Below are 17,254 nucleotides of genomic sequence, written 5' to 3'. Positions count from 1 at the left end.
ATACATTGACCGTACCATTCCGTAGGTTTTAGACGAGTTACATGGCATCAAAACGGCTTTAAATAGCTACTTGGGCGACCAGGGTCGCAGCTATTTCACCTACCTACCTACCTAACAGATAACAGTTAAATATTTATGTATTTTTAGATATAAATCTTAAAAATAGAGAAAAGTAATTAATAAATATTAAAAGACAGCAGTAGTGACGATAACCTTTGGCAAAGACGTTTGAAGCCATTTTGCTCCCTTATTTCTAAGCAAATTTGCAGCTAGCCTCATCAACATAGCTTCAGAAAACTCCATAGCACTACCACCGCGCTAAATGCCATTAGCACTGTTATGTCCTATAAAGGAATAAATACACGCGCTTGATTTTAAGTTATACTATATAATAAAAACTTCAATTTATTTGTATGAGGAATTTTACATCATAGCTATAGCAGTAGTAATTATATCAATATATGAAAAAAGGGAAAGAGTATATATATAAATAATAATAATGACAAGTAAGAAAAAGAGGGCTGCCAACTGTTGGTAAATACATAACAGTCTCCCACACTTAATAGAGAACATGGTCATCTAAGCGTGCAGGAGGTCTTCGGACCCTACTCGATCTTCTTACAGTTTCGTCAGGCGTTGATACTGGATTGGGTTGTACCATTGGTATTTGTTGTCTAGTCGGAGTGGTAACGGTACGCTCAATGTAGATTTCCTCCTTTTTTGAATTTTCTTGCACGGGAGGTTCAGCAAACGTTACATGCTTTTTAGATTGATCAATACCAGACTTGTACAATTGGTTTATATGTCGTTTCAACTCATAACCGTCATCCAGCTTAACTTGATAGTGGAGATGTCCGAATTTGCGTTTCACAACACCAAATTTCCAGCTAGGTTTATTCCTGTGAAACCACCGCACTTGAACTCTATCGCCTACACTTAGATGACGCACTTTTGGATTATGTGTTGCTGATTTCAATTGTTTGACTGGCCGCATGGCATCCAATTTAATTCTTAATTCACGTCCTAAATACATTTGGGCTGGGGTTTGACATTTGCCAAAGGGGTTGCCCTGAATCGAAACAGGATTTCTCGTAGTTTGATATTCAATGGTAATTTTTCATCATCCATCGCTGTTAGCTTCCTTTTCAGAATTTGGACGTATCTTTCAGCCAATCCGTTTGTTGCTGGGTGTCCAGGGGCTATAAACTTCTGAATAATTTCATTTTCGCAACAAAATTCTCTAAACATTGCACTTTGGAGTATCGTTGCATTGTCTGATACAATGGCTTGTGGTAATCCGTGTGTCGCACAAATATCTTGTATTAAATCTATAGTCTTTTCAGAGGTTGGGGCATCCCTTATTATTCGAATTTCCGGCCATTTCGATTTCGCATCTACTAGTATGAAAAAATAGTGGTTTCGAAATGGTCCTGCGTAATCAATGTGCACTCTTTGAAAATTTTCGGTTGGTTCTTCCCAATGGTGCGTTACAACTTTTGGGGGACTTTTTTTCACATCCGCACAACTAGGACACGATTTTACCAGTCGCTCTATATCCGCGTCGATGGCCTTCCAAAAACAGTACTTCCTAGCGAGCTGTTTCATTTTTACTATGCCCGCATGTGTGTAATGTAGCTCTTTTAAAATTTTTGCACGTAATCTTGATGGTATAACAACACGGTCACCTTTAAATATGACGCCATCTTGCAACGAATAATTGGGATCACAATTTTTGCCATCCAGTAAGTCGTTCTTTAATTTTGCTAGTTCCACATCACGCTCTGTTTCGTTTGAAACAGTAGTGGCGTTGATTGAAAATGTCGATATTTGATTGATCGTCCCGTCCTGAATATTGCGTACTTCTTCATCCAAGAAATGTTTAAACGTCGATATTTCGTTGTTAGGTGCTCTCGATAAACAATCTGCGTTCACATTATCTTCAGCTTTACGATGTTGTATTTTGTAGTTGAATCCCTGCAAGAATGAAGCATAACGAAGTAGTCTTGCTGAGGTCATGGCTGGTGTTTTTGCACTCTGATGAAATATTCTTGTTAGAGGACGATTATCTGTCAGTAATGTGAATTCTCTTCCGTATAAATACATAAAAAACTTATCAACGGCAAAAATAATTGCTAACGCTTCTCTGTCAAGCTGGCTGTAATTTTGTTCTGCTTTTGTTAATGCTCTTGAAATAAATGCGACGGGGGCGTTCCTCTCCTTCAACAATATGATATAGTACTGCAGCTTTGCCCGTTGGGCTTGCAACGCACGCTAATGTTATCGGCAAAGCTTCGTTGAATGGTACTATAACCCTGTTTAAGCTTTTTAAATGATTCTTCGCATTGTGTTGTCCAATTAAACTTTTTATTTTTTTCTAAAAGCTTGCGTAAAGGGAATGTAACTGTCGAAATATCCGGTAGAAACTTTGAATAATATGTAATCATTCCAAGGAATCTTCTTAATTGCTCTACATTTTGAGGTTTTGGCATGTCTATAATCGCCTTTACTTTATCTGGACATTTTGTTATGACTTACTATATATCCAAGGTATTTAATTTTTTCTTTAAAATATTCACATTTTCTTTTGTTGACGTGCAGTTGATATTTATTCAATCTTTCAAAGCATTTGATCAGATGTTCTTCACATTCTTTCAACGTTGCACCATGTATAATTATATCGTCAAAATAAGAGACTGTACCCTCGAGGCCTTGTAATATTTGATCTAAAATACGGTTAAACTCACTCGGAGCAGTTTTGATTCCAAAAGATAATCGATTCATTTGGTACGTACCTCGGTGCGTTGAAATAGTTTGCACTTATTTGCTGTCATCATAAACTCGTACATGCTTTGTATAAGTCTAACTCGCAAAAATATTTAGAATTCTTTAAACTGTTAAAAATTTCATCGACTCTTTTGATTGGATAATGAGCGGTTTCCAACTGAGGGTTAACAGCTACTTTATAGTCGACGCATAGTCGTACATTACCATCAGGTTTTGGAGTTAACACCAAATGTGAACCCCAATTGTTAGTATTAATTTTTGTAAATATGCCGTCTCGTTCTAAATTATCCAGTTCACGTTCTACTTTTTCGCGTATGGCAAAAGGCACTGGCCTTTCTTCTAAGAACACTGGCTTTGCACCCTGGCGTAGTTTTAAACTACAAACCAAATCTGGAATGCATCCAACACGTTCTTCGAAAATTTCTGAAAATTGCTGTTCGATTTATGATATAGAATTTATGTTGTTTTGGCTAATGTCGTTTTTAGAACTGTCTTCGTCAATTTCATGTAGATTAATTTTCAAATGGCGTATCCATACACGTCCCAGTAATGCGGTACGTTTCGAAGATACAATGTACAAATCTTCTTTTGATTTCCTATTTTTGTACTTTACGTCCACAGTAACGACTCCTATTGGCACAAAAACATCATCTGTATAAACGCGGAAGGCAATATTTGTTTTCCTTAGCGGTGTTTTGATATTTAATTTCATAATTTGATTTTCCGGCAGTAACGTGTAGCCGGCACCTGAGTCGACTTCGAAGTTTTGTTTTCTTCCATTAATTAACACATCTGTATAAAATTTTTCTGCGTCCATACGTGATATTTTTGCAGTGCTATGTTCATAAATGTCGATAACTTGATTCACACCATAATATTCCTCTTCTGTTGTGAACGATTCAATAGCATTTGATGTAGTGGTGTTATTGGTTGCAATTTTCGATTTCTTTTGCTTTATTCTATCTTGAATGCAGACCTTTTTGACATGACCAGTTTTGCCACATGAATTACATTTTAACTTGCCTTTCTCTACATTGCATTCTTTTGATAAATGATTATTACGGCCGCATCTTAGACACAATCCTTCTATGCCTAATTCACTGTAATTAACTCTTGTCGATGACTTTGAATTTCTATTTCTAGAGAAACTTCCATTACGATTTCTACTACGACGATAGTTATGATTACTAACATGTTGACGGATTTGCTGAACATCGCTTGTTGAACCGGTTGCCTTGTTTGCGATCACGTTATTATTTATTTTAGCAGCTTCCAAAGTTGCTTTTTCAACTATTTGGTTGAATGTTGCTTTCGAATTCTGTAGCAGCTGTTCTCGAATATGCCCATCGCGTATACCTCTGATTAGTTGGCTCTTAGAAAAACATCTGAGATGAGTTCCCACATTCACATAAAAATCCACACTCCATTGCTCTTTTCTGTAGGGCAATTAAAAATTCTGCCAACGACTGTTCGCTATTTTGGATTTCACAAAGAAATTTGTGTTGCTCTACTAAAATGTTCTTTTCGGGACAAAAGTGTTTTTCCAGTAATGCCACTATTTCATCATATTTCAGTAAATTTATATTTTTGGGTGAAGCCAACGTTGCTAAATGGGAATACGCCGCTGGTCCGATGTATTGTAATAGTAGTTTTGCACACATCTCTTTGTCCTCAACAACTTTTTTAATATGGAAATGATTATCCAGACGCTCTTTATATGTTTTAAATGATTCTATTTTTGGATCGAATGCTTCGAAACTTGACATGATGGTTACGTAGGTATTGCTCGTTTGATGATTTGCCGCAATTTGCTGTTGCTGCTGCTGCATCGTTGTCGTCATGGCGGTTATTGCCTGTAGCAATTGTTGAATTTGAGCCTCCATTTTATTTTGAGGATATGTTCGTGCACGTTTAGTAAAATTTTTGGACCGTCTATCTAAATAATTATTTTCCGATTTTACTACTCGTCGCCATTTCTATTGTTATGTCCTATAAAGGAATAAATGCACGCGCTTGATTTTAAGTTATACTATATAATAAAAAACTTCAATTTATTTGTATGAGGAATTTCACATCAGCTATAGCAGTAGTAATTATATAAAAAAATAAAAAAAAAAAAAAAAAAAATAAAAATAATGACAGTAGGAAAAAGAGGGCTGCCAACTGGTGGTAAATACATAACAAGCACCCAGATAAATTGCGGTTTAAATCAATACCCCCACCATAGAACAGTAATCGTAGCGCTAGACCTATCAAAAGCTTTTGATACGGTCAACCATGGCTCGTCGTTACTGCAAGACCTGGAAGGGTCTACCCTTCCTCCATGTCTTAAAAGGTGGACCGCAAATTATCTGGGTGGTCGGCAGGCATCGGTGCAATTTAGAAACGAAACATCAAAACCAAGGAGAATTAAACAAGGGGTGCCACAGGGTGGTTTCCTATCCCCACTTTTGTTTAATTTCTACATATCTAAGCTACCTTCACCACCGGAAGGAGTCACAATCGTTTCCTACGCCGATGACTGCACAATAATGGCCAGAGGCCCAGGCCCAAAGATCGATGCGCTATGCAATAAAATAAACGGATACCTCCCTGATCTCCAGTTTTTTCGCCACGCGAAAGCTGGCATTATCACCGACTAAATCTTCCGCGACCTTATTTACAACATGGACGTCCCAAATGTCGACCATTTTGAACATCCACGTCGATGGCACTGCGCTACCGACTGTCCTACACCCCAAAATCTTGGGTGTGACGTTTGATCAGGATCTACATTTTGGTGAGCACGCAGCCGCAATTGTTCCGAGAATTCAGAGCCGTAACAAAATCCTCAAATCCCTTGCTGGCAGTACCTGGGGAAACGATAAAGAAACGCTCATGACCACATACAAAGCAATTAGCCAGCCGATTACGTGCTACGCCTCACTCATATGGTCGCCAAGCCTAAAAATTACCCACTGGAAGAAACTACAGGCCTGCCAAAATACTGCTCTCAGAATCGCCACGGGCTGTCTTCTTATGTCCCCAGAACACCATCTGCATAATGAGGCGAGAACACTCCCTATCAGGGAGAGAAATGAGATGCTGACCAAACAGTTCCTGTTGAATACCCAGAAACCTGAGCATCCCAACAGACATCTGATTGATGAAGCAGCACATCCTAGGGGCTTAAGGAGTAATCTCCGTAAGCATTTTGAGGAAATACACCACCTGAGAACCCAGCCGTATGAAGCGAAAAAACACAAGCAGGTCCTTGGTGAACTCCATTAACAGGCGTCGGACCTTTATGCCGGGAATTGCCCGGTGAATCCAGTACTTAAAGAAAAGTATCCAAAACTCGCGGAAGAGGAACGCATACTCCCCAGGGAAACGCGTGTCACTCTTGCTCAACTTCGTTCTGGATACTGTAACAGATTAAACTCTTACCTATCCAAAATCAACCCCGACATACAAAATGTATGCCCCGCTTGCAATGTGTCCCTACATGACACCAACCATCTCTTTAATTGTAATGTGGAACCAACGCCTCTAACACCCCTTTCCTTATGGTCCACCCCTGTTGAAACGGCAAGTTTCCTTGGACTCCCGTTAGAGGATATTGATGACAATTTGTGATCGGTCGCGGCTGTTAGGTGGGGCGAAGCATTGCTACAACAACAACAACATAACCTTTGGCTGATTATAGATAGAATAGTATTTAACAAATAAATAAAGGAGACACAGAGAAAGGAAAAAGGAGTTAGAAATGAACATTTTAACAAGTTGATATCCAGTTTAAGAGTCGTTAAAAAATGATGTTAGCCCTTTTTTGAACTGCAGAGCATTACTTAAGAGTCGGAGACTTGTAGGTAGGGGATCTTGATTGCAGAAAAATAAGCTTACGATATAGATAGTCAGATTCCTTCGTGTGTATCAATTTATGGAGGAAGGACAGTGTTTTGACTTTTAAAAGATTTTCGAAAGAAATGTTTAGCATCCTTTCAGCAGGTTGTAATACGTGATCAAGTATTTTCAATCAATAAACATATCTAGCAATATTGTTGTAAACAACATTTAGTTTGTTCTTACACACAGTCACAGTTTGAGTAAATCTCACAACCATAGAGTAGCGTAGGTATTAAGTACGCCTTGGCCAGAAGTAGTCTTATGTGCAAAGGCGTGAAATACTGTGTTAACCATTGTGTACGAAGCATTCCATACACTTTTCCAACCGTTCTAAAAATATGGTCTTTCCATGTCAATGTTTTGTTAAAAATTACACTTAAGTTTTTCGCTGTATCTACGTATTCTAAAACGGAATTGTCAAACACTACATTCTCTAAATCATTAGTGGGAAAAGACTATGAATAACAATACATTTTGACTTATTCGGGTTTATACATAAGCCATTCATAGTAACCCATGAAAATATTTGATTCAAATCGTGACCAGAGAAGTTAAATAAGTTTTCCAGCTTCCTCCAGAGCAGTGTGGTCAACAGAATCAAAAGCTTTAGAGTGGTCAAGAAGAGTTAAGAAGGAAATGTTACTTTCATCCACTCGCTCACGAATTTATTCTGTCACAGATAACAGTGCCGTAGTACAGCTTCGCTTTGACCTGAAACCGGACTGGCTGTATGACAGGAGCTTGTATTCATGTATATAAGATACGATTTGCCCATGTAGGATACGTTTAACGACCTTAGAGAGGAAAGAGAGTATGGATATTGGTCGATTGACTACAGTGAAGATGAGTGGTACAATAACAATATCTAAAAGCACACTTTGTATGAATTAACAAGACAGAATGTCTCAAATTATGGAATAGTGTGGAATATCCACAGTGGAAATGAGGCAAAAATTAAATTAGCAACAGAAACCAAATAAAACACAATAGCCCAATTCTTAAAAAATTTACGTGAAATTTAACACACCATTAAACGTATCTTTTTATAGAATCAAAATGCTTTATTTCCGTCTTCGGATTAATGATACTGAGACTATAAATATATAGCAAAAATAGTACCGGAGTGACTGGTTTTAATTACCGCACATATCAGGCTCTCATTTAAGTGTAACCATATTAATTGCTACCCTTAATATATTCTAAGTTTTAATCAGGTGTTGTAATGCATGCCATGGTAATAGTATACCATACTTGTGAACTTTCTAAATGTTGGTATCAATACATAATTGTTTAACGTTTTCATTTGCAATATCTATCGGCCTTCATTTTACTGCGGCGATCCAGTAAGGCTTCATGCAAGGTACCATGCTCCTTTGCCATCTCAAGCTCCTTAACGTCATTCTGATTGATACGTAGTCTCTTATCTTGAAACTTTTGAAACTTTTTTCTGTGGATTAAAATTAATTTAGATTTTATTAACGTGAATAATCGACTGTGGCTGAAGTAGGTTAACATACACATAATTTTTTTCAACTTGTGATAAATCGCCCTTTTCTTCTTTAGGTTCATCATCCTCAACAGCGTCACGTTGTGCGTTGCAACGTATACTGCAAATCTCGTGGTCCGTAACCTTTTTGCGCAATGCTACACAAGCATCGTCTTCCGGATCAATTGACATAAAAAATCCTGTTTCTGACAATAATGCCATTTTGTCATCCTAATGAATAAGAGTTAAAAAATTGCACTCCTTAACCTTTTGTAAATTATAATTTATAGTTGCGCTCAACCTGAAACATCGGCTCCCATTGTTCCATACTGCCAACGGCCTCAGAACGCCCCGTTACCAAACCGTCCTTCTCTATTTTCAAATATTTCCCATATCCAGATTTAATTGATATTTTTGCATCGTTTATTGGAAAAGCTGTAAAAATTTCTTCAGGATCTGGACCTTCACCCTCACTATGCGGTGTCCCTAAAGTAAAGAGTCCATTATCCAATGCTTTCAAATAGGTACGGTCTCCAAATTCAATAGCCACTGTTCCTGTTATTTCGGGTGTATTTTTCGTAAGCCACCAGCCCCCATGACGGAGCGCATCTTCATCTATTTCAGTTTTACGTTTTTTCGTATTCTCTTTAGCTTTCTGCTCTTTGTCGCGTTTATGCTTTTTGGCCTTCCTGAAACAATCATCAAAGTGTTCAAAATTGTTAATCGGAAGCTATATAAAACAATTACTTCGGTTTTTCTCCTTTCAGCACTAGTTTGCCAGCTCTAACGTTATCATAAGCAGACATTCTACCTAAAGATCTAATTAATTTCATATAAACTCGAAACTAGTATTCATTGTGAATGATCATCATTCACAATGCTAGTATTATTTTGTTTATTTGGAAGTGTTCATTGCGAATTCAATTCATGAATGTAGTGTTAACCACGGTTGCCACTCCTAACAAAATTTCGTTCAAAAACTTCTATAAAAAGGTAAAAGGGGTTAGCGCCAAATTAAACTTACTTAAGGTGTAATTAATGGTGACTTATAACCATAAAACCATAACCAGATAAAACAGCTGATCGAACCTACCTTATGGAAATCAATGTAATCGATTAATGGTGCCATAACCATACCATAGCCAACCAATTGAATTTTGGTTTTCTGCCATATCCACAAACAGCTGATTGTTCATTCGCCTATTTTTTGCCATTTTGTGTATGTCTATATAATTTTTTTTTTTTGTGTTTGCCGCTTTTTTTTTGGTAATTAAAAATTCTATTGTTTTGTTTGGTAGTAGTGCAGTTTAGGGGCCCCCACCCTAAAGTTGGGCCAAGATCTTCGAGTGAGGTATCAAAAGACGCGTATTAATCTCGAGAACAATAATCCGAAGGCGGAAAAGAAAAATTTTAGGTAATAGTCCAGTTGAGGGGTCGACTGCTAATACGGTACCAAAAATATCGAGAGAGGTGTCAAAAGACGCGTATTAATCTCGAGAACAATAATCCGATGGCGGAAAAGAAAAATTTTATCTATGTGCGGAGATATTTGCAGTTGAAGTTGGCGATTTGCATGTGGTTGTTGTTGTGTTGTACCCACAAAATAATTTGTGCATCACCGTGGCGGTAGCCACGGTTATACCACACACCCGGACTTGGCATGGCGTAGCCCAGGGTTATTTTTTATAAGCGCGGCCGAAGGCCGCCTACGCAGAAAAGTGTTCTGCGCAAAAATACTATGGTCCGACCCCCGGGTTCGGAGGTACCCGCGAGTCTTTTCGGTTTTTCGTTAATATCTTTTGAACGCGTTAAAATTTTTATTTTCCGCCTTCGGATTATTAATAGTGATGTCAAGACGCGTCGTTTAACACCTCTCTCGATATTTTTGGTAGCGTATTAGCAGTCGACCCCTCAACTAGACTATTGCCAAATTTTATCTCTGTCCGGAGATATTTGCAGTTGAAGTTGGCGATTTTCATGTGGTTGTTGTTGTGTTTATATCCACAAAAATAATTGTGCATCACCGTGGCGGTAGCCACGGTTATACCACACACCCGGACTTGGCATGGCGTAACCCAGGGTTATTTTTTATAAGCGCGGCCAAAGGCCGCCTACGCAGAAAGGTGTTCTGCGCAAAAATACTATGGATCCCACCCCCGGTTTCGGAAGTACCCGCGGGTCTTTTTTCGGTTTTTCGTTAATATCTTTTGAACGGGTAAAAAAAGTTAACTTCCACTTTCGGATTCTTGATCTAGACGTGAATACGCGTCTTTTAATACCTCACTCAAAAAAAAAGGCCCATTTTTAGGGTGGGGCCCCTAAACTGCACAATTACCTATTGTTTATTTTAAACACAAATTAATTTCGTTTATTGTTTATGCAGATCATAATGGATGACTGCAAATTAATTGAATTTGTACGCGATTTCCCATGCCTTTATGAAAAGGCAAACCGGGATTTTAAGGACGCAAATAAAAAAGTGCCGCTTGGAAGGACATAGCAGAGAATTTAGGTGTGGATGGTAAGTAATAAGAATGATCTTATAATATATGCGTACTTAGGTATGATTATTCCCAATAGTGGCAGTAGCAGTTAGGCGATGGGGAATTTACGAGAGCGTTTTAGCAAGGAGATAAGAAGTAGTAAAAACACTTCAGGAAGTGGCGCGTCTGATGGAAGGCAGTGGGTTTTCTTAGAGAGTCTTCAATTCTTAAGAGCCCATATTATACCCCGACCGTAAGTATAATGGAATTACTTAACATGTTTGATTATGAACGAATGCGGCAGAGCTTTCAAAATCTAAACAGAAGTGTTGAAGGTGGCAAAAGTACACCCACCGTTTGCGAGTCACGCCCTGCAACTCCCACTTTACCAGAGCTGCTATCTATAAGTACGAAGTCCCCTCCTATTCCTCCAGCGCAGCCACCGTCACCTGCTTTATCTCAGTCGACTCCGATGCCACAACCGCAGTCTGAGCCATCAACGTCTCGCGGACGAAAACGAACGGCAGTTTTGCGTGATGAATTGGACGCTGCCATAATGGAGACCGTCCAAACTTTTAGGGATGTATGTGCGCGTAGAGCTCGCCGCGAGAATTACAGTGCCGATATAAGTGCATTTGGCTCCATGATGTGCTCCGTCATATCGAGTTTGAAGAAGAAAAATCAGGCGGTGGTGATGCAACGGTGCACTGAGATTGTCATGCAAGCTCAGATTGAGGAGAACGACGAAGCAGAGATTGTGGAATAGTTGTATGACAACCAGTAGGGCGATTGCCATTTTTAAAATTTTAATTTTAAAACTAAAAGGCTGGCACTAAAAGCAGATAAGAAATGGGTAATTGTTTACTTTAGCTCACAATAACTAAAAGACGTCCAAAAATTTCGGGAGGGGAGTCAGAAGCCGGGCCTTGACCTCGGGATCGATACGAAGGCGAAAAAAAAAACATTTTGCTTCTATCAAAAGGTGTTAAGAAAAAACCAAATAACCACCGGTTGAGCCAAAATCGAGAGCCTGATCTAACGTCGGGTACGCGATCTAAATTATTTCTGCATAATTGTGTGTGTGTGTGCAACAAAATCATCAAAAATACAGCCACATGAAAATTTTAAACAGTTTTTGAAAATATCTATTGACTGAAATAAACTTTTTAATTTTCGCCTTTGGATTATTGATACCGAGGTCAAAACCCATCACCCGACACCTCTCCCAACATTTCTGGACGTGTTTTATCAGTTTGGAGCTAAAGTAAACAATTACCAAAAAAGGCAGGCATACAAATATATGTAAGTAAGAAGTTTTTGTATATCCACATTTTATACATATTTATATGTCTGCCTCTTTACGCTTTTTAACGCCAGCTTTGCAATAGCAAAACCTATATTTTTAGTTTATAAAGAAATTGACTGATTTTTCTATTTAATTTCCTTTTAAGTTGTAATGAAATGTGAATACATCCCGTGACATATATTTAATATGTCAATATGAATGCGACCAAATATGCCACGGGATGTTTAGTTGAGATTCCTAATGAAAGTATAAAATGTATGTATAAATAGATGTACAGTTTTGTTCACAAAAGTAGTAGCAAAAATGATTGCAATATTTTATCGGTTATTTGTTTCATTTATTTAATTTTACAAACAACTTGAATATATTGTATAACGAAAACTATGTAAACCATTTTCAAAAACGTTTCCAAACAAATTAGAAAATTCAAGAAGTTTTTGTAAATCTTCATAAAAATTTCAAACTTTTTACTTGGATATTTTAGAAAATTGTTTAGCATGGAGTTTTGTAGGTTAATGAATTTTAGTCTAACAAAGTGCAATTTTGAAGTCTGCCAAAATTCGCATTGATTTTTGAGACACTTCAAAATTGCACTTTGTTAGACTAAAATTTATTAACCTACTAAACTCCCTACTCAACATTTTTTTTTTAATTCCAAGTAAAAATTTTGAAACATTTATGAAGATTTTCAAAAACTTCTTGAATTTTCTAATTTGTTTGAAAACGTTTTTGAAATTGTTTTACATAGTTTTCGTTATACAATACATTCAAGTTTTTTCTAAAATTAATAAAATTAAAAGGAACAAATAATCGATAAAATGTTGCAATAATTTTTGCTACTATTTTTGTATGTAGATATATTTGAGATTCCTAAGAAAGTACAAAATGTAGACTGAAAATCGAATTGTGATACATTAATTTCTTTATTTATTAATATATTATATGTTGTATTGCATGTAACATGAAAGTTGGCCTATCCTAATATAATAATACGTTAATTCGAGTATAAAAAAATATGGTGAATATTGAATTGTGATAATGTAACAAAGAAACACACATTAGAACTTAAATTTTTATAATAGTAGATATGTACACACCTGCTCATATTAATAGTGAAAATAGTTTTATTCGTTACATATATTGATGTACAGCGAGCACTAAAATAGCAGTGAAAATTATTGATGTATTTTATCAGTTATTTTCTCCTTTTATTTATTTTCGTTAATGGTAGAAATAACTTCATAAAATTTGTTAAATACATATTTTTTGCACTTTCATAAATACGCAAATTTAGTTCATATAAATAAATATATGTAGCTTTAAAAATCCATCACGAACTTTGAAACTTTTTGAGCAGAATTTTTAGAAAATCTCTTGTATGCAACTTTGTTTCTTATTCAATTTTGTTATAATAATGTGCAAGTTAGAAAGTGTTAAATTTTCATCCACTAATTCATCAAAAAAAAATCTATGTTTAAGCTATTACTAACCAATGGGCAACAAAGCTGCATACTCAAAGATTATCTAAAAATCTATTCTGGCATTTGTATAAACTTTGAAACTTTTATATACATATACGATTTTTGTTATAGATTATGCTATATTTTAAATGAATATCAATAATAACACATACAGCTGTGAACACGATAATAGCAGTGTGAATTATAAACGCTTTTGTAGGTCTTTTATTTATTTTCGCTAATTTTAGAAATAACTTCAATGAATTGTATAACCAATCACATGTAAACTAATTTCGAAAACATTTTCGGGAAAATGCGAAAATTCGAACGGTGTTAAAAAATCTTCATGCAAATTTCAAACTTTTATTTAGAGTTTTCAGAATTTTTTTAGTATGAAGTTTAGTAGTCCAATCAATTTTAGTATAACAAAGTGCATGTTTCAAGTCCCTCAAAAATCGCATTGATTTTTGCCAATTTTTTTCAAAGAGTGTCTTAGATTTGGTTGAGTAAATATTTAATGGAAGAAAATCTTAAAAACTCTTTGAAAAAAATTGGCAAAAATCAATAAGATTTTTGAGAGACTTCAAACATGCACTTTGTTATACTAAAATTGATTGGACTACAAAACCTCATACTAAAAAAAATTCTGAAAACTCTAAATAAAAGTTTGAAATTTGCATGAAGATTTTTTAACACCGTTCGAATTTTCCCGAAAATGTTTTCGAAATTAGTTTACATGTGTTTGGTTATACAATTCATTGAAGTTATTTTTAAAATTAGCGAAAATAAATAAAAGAAAAAATAGCGTTTATAATTCACACTGCTATTGTCGTGTTCACAGCTGTATGTGTTATTATTGATATTCATTTAAAATGTAGCATAATCTATAACAAAAATCGTATATGTATATAAAAGTTTCAATGTTTACACAAATGCCAGAATAGATTTTTAGGTAATCTTTGAGTATGCAGCTTTGTTGCCCATTGGTTAGTAATAGCTTAAACATAGATTTTTTTTGATGAATTAGTGGATGAAAATTTAACACTTTCTAACTTGCACATTATTATAACAAAATTGAATAAGAAACAAAGTTGCATACAAGAGATTTTCTAAAAATTCTGCTCAAAAAGTTTCAAAGTTCGTGACGGATTTTTAAAGCTACATATATTTATTTATACTTTATTTATATGAACTAAATTTGCGTATTTATGAAAGTGCAAAAAATATGTATTTAAAAAATTTGTTTGTTTTCCTTCAAAATGTTGAATTAAATTTTTCGTTTTCCGGCAAAATATTTAATCTGAATTTTTCATTTTCCATTTCATACTAAATATTAGTATGTGTAAACACTAAAGTGCAAAACTAGAATAAAAATGCACAATACAAACTTTGTGGTATTATATTATGCTCTATTTAATATACAAGAGGCAGAATTGCAATTTTTGATTTAGTGAAATTATTTGAACTTTCTATATAAAAAACCATAATATATGTCTTAAAAATATATGAAGTATTGTTCTTTACTGTATGTATACATAAAAAAATGAAATAAATTATATTATTCTATGTTAAAATAATTTGAAAAGCTTATGATTTTGTAGCAGCATTGTGTTTGTGCAGCACCAATAGTTTTTGCTTTGTTTTGTTGTGTATCCACCTTCCGCCGAAATGATCTATAAGGAGGTAGTCAAAATGTAAAATAACTTCTAGATAAGTGTATACAAGTTGGGTTCTTACCTCCTGAAATATATTACTCGATATGATTTTGAAATGCTACTGTACCATCGGTCATAAAGTAGTTGGTAAGGTATTCCCGATACTCGTATGCACTATTTCGACCCCTTCTTCGAAATGAGTGTACTGTCCGCAGCGGACCTCCACAAATTCTTAGTTCGTTCCTCCATTCTGCACTCGCCCCTTCTCCGTCAGTGTAGTTTTCTGGGTAATACCACCGACTAGTATCGTGGAACATAATGAAATTATGCAGCACTAAACATGCGAGTACGATTTGGTCTGCATTTTCAGGATAAAACTCCATTGTAGTTTTCAATACTCTCCATCGCGCAGTCAAAATCCAAAATGCGTTTTCTATAACGCGGCGGGCCCGCGACAGTCTGTAATTAAAAACTCGCTGTTCCCTTGTCGTATTCATTCCCGGATATGGTTTCATTAGATTGTTTTTTAAAGGAAATGCACAATCTCCAACGAAGAAATGCGGAAAGGGTTGTGACGATAATGGAAGAGGAGTATCTGGTGGAAGTGGTAACCGATTTTCCAACAGATCTTCCCCAAACCTTGTTGCATGAAAAATGCCTCCATCGCTTTGACTTCCATAAGCTCCTACGCTTACGCATGCTGCCAACTAGACGATGCTGAAAAACTTTTTATAATTAAAAAACAGTGATCCTGACTTCGGAGGGCATTTTATAGCAACGTGCTTTCCATCAATAGCACCTACACAATTTTGCATGTTCCACATTTGGGAAAAGTCAGTGGTTATATCTTTGTATTGCTGCTCTGTGGGTTCACTTAAATATATTGGGGAAAGCGTTTGCCAGATAGCCTCGCAAGTCTTCAACACAATCATCCTCACAGTGCTCTTTCTAATTTTGTGGCTCCAACTATTTTTTTGAAAGGAATACCATGTGCCAAGTACCTAAAAATCATACTAATTAATACAATATACGATGTTAATATCTGGGAATTTTTTACTGAAGTGTAATGGATAAACGTTCTTCACACCAATTTGTTGTTTGAATTTGGTCAGTGATGGAGCCATTAGTTTTAAAAAAGTGTCATAAACCGGCAGGGACTGTATGCGCAAAAAACTCGCTTTCGTCCATATCCTTAATTCTTAAGAAAGTTTTTTGGTGATATCCGGCATGAGTCCTATTAGCATTAATGGGGCGGGCATGCCATCGTCTTTTTTGTCTTAATTTCCTTCTTTTAGCATATAACGCCATTATGCTGAGGAACAAGTTGTCAATTTCTTCGTCACTGCTCATGTTAACATAAACAGGAATAAATATATATGTTTTATTTACTTCTTTCGGTTCATAGATGCGATAGCAAGGAATTCCCGGCAGACGAAACCCCAACCCAGGAGATAAGAAAATTATTGCTCTCAATGCCGAGATGAAGCAATTGGTCGACCAACACAAACAGGATATGCAACCTCTTTGCTGGTGTTGGTAATATGTGGTCAACCGTCAATCCCTAACAGACCCTACCAAATATAACGACAGAGTATTAATGCACTTCCCACGGCAGACGGTTCTATGCATCAAAAGGTTTTGTGTGACAGTTTCCGTGTTTTATTTGAAGATACTTACTGTCAAATTCACGTCCTTGCACTCAAATATATATAAATCATCGCCTATATGTAGTGCTATATTTAATTAAATCTGTAAGAATACATAAATCCTTATTAATTTGTTTAACTTGTAATATGTGAACAACTTACATTGTACATGTAGATATGGGGCTTTATTCACCACCTAATTGTTTCACTATGTAGATATGCACCAAATTTGTTGCAGTATTAATAAAAATACTATTAAAAATGTTTTCTTTTACTTTATTTTGATTAAAAATTACAAAATTTTCCAATCTTTATAAACAAAACATTCCCAGCTCATGACAGCAATGGTCAGCTGTTTACGGTTATGGCACCATTAATCGATCACAATAGAGATGGGTATGGTTACGACTATGGCGTTAGGGTTAAGGAAGTTTAATATGGCTTTTAACCCTAACGCCATAGTCGTAACCATTCCCATATCCATAACCATCACCAATGTGATCGATTAATGGTGCCTTAACCTAATACTGTTTTCACACAGAAGTAACT

The 17,254-nt window shown here is 35.9% G+C and overlaps 1 protein-coding gene and 2 long non-coding RNA genes across 6 annotated transcripts; 1 reads left to right on the top strand and 2 right to left on the bottom strand.

Annotated features, from left to right (window-relative positions):
* Positions 1–6,104: 6,104 nt before the first annotated feature.
* LOC137253798 (uncharacterized) lies at positions 6,105–12,446 on the top strand. 2 transcript variants are annotated; one of them, XR_010953891.1, is made up of 4 exons: positions 6,105–10,043; positions 10,539–10,676; positions 10,736–10,891; positions 10,963–12,446. It is a non-coding gene; the product is annotated as an uncharacterized lncRNA (long non-coding RNA). The 2 variants fall into 2 exon arrangements; XR_010953890.1 differs by lacking the exon at positions 6,105–10,043 and having other exon boundaries at positions 10,050–10,676.
* On the bottom strand, positions 7,706–17,041 carry FRG1 (FSHD region gene 1). 3 transcript variants are annotated; one of them, XM_067791264.1, is made up of 4 exons: positions 16,868–17,041; positions 8,457–8,844; positions 8,187–8,386; positions 7,706–8,116 (listed from the first exon to the last, which is right to left on the bottom strand). In XM_067791264.1, coding segments are annotated over exons 1-4 (738 nt in total). In that variant the 5' UTR covers positions 16,870–17,041; the 3' UTR covers positions 7,706–7,968. The 3 variants fall into 3 exon arrangements, with proteins under 3 accessions (XP_067647365.1, XP_067647364.1, XP_067647363.1); XM_067791263.1 differs by lacking the exon at positions 16,868–17,041 and adding an exon at positions 13,042–13,354; XM_067791262.1 differs by lacking the exon at positions 16,868–17,041 and adding an exon at positions 8,903–9,057.
* On the bottom strand, positions 14,109–16,706 carry LOC137253797 (uncharacterized). The gene is made up of 3 exons (XR_010953889.1): positions 16,117–16,706; positions 15,142–16,060; positions 14,109–15,077 (listed from the first exon to the last, which is right to left on the bottom strand). It is a non-coding gene; the product is annotated as an uncharacterized lncRNA (long non-coding RNA).
* Positions 17,042–17,254: the final 213 nt, after the last annotated feature.

The sequence above is a fragment of the Eurosta solidaginis genome, chromosome 5, assembly GCF_040869045.1.
Source record: "Eurosta solidaginis isolate ZX-2024a chromosome 5, ASM4086904v1, whole genome shotgun sequence".
Lineage (NCBI taxonomy): Eukaryota > Metazoa > Arthropoda > Insecta > Diptera > Tephritidae > Eurosta > Eurosta solidaginis.
Note: the sequence above shows the minus strand (reverse complement) of the source record. Positions and strands in the feature narration are given on the sequence as shown.

Bases quoted from the DNA above. Each gene is read 5' to 3' on its own strand.
- FRG1 (XM_067791262.1), bottom strand. From the start codon at position 8,988: ATGAAATTAATTAGATCTTTAGGTAGAATGTCTGCTTATGATAACGTT. The intron at 8,845-8,902 runs GTAATTGTTTTA...TGATTGTTTCAG, and splicing joins CTGAAAGGAGAAAAACCGAA to GAAGGCCAAAAAGCATAAAC. The intron at 8,117-8,186 runs GTATGTTAACCT...TTTAATCCACAG, and splicing joins CAAGTTGAAAAAAATTATGT to AAAAAAGTTTCAAAAGTTTC.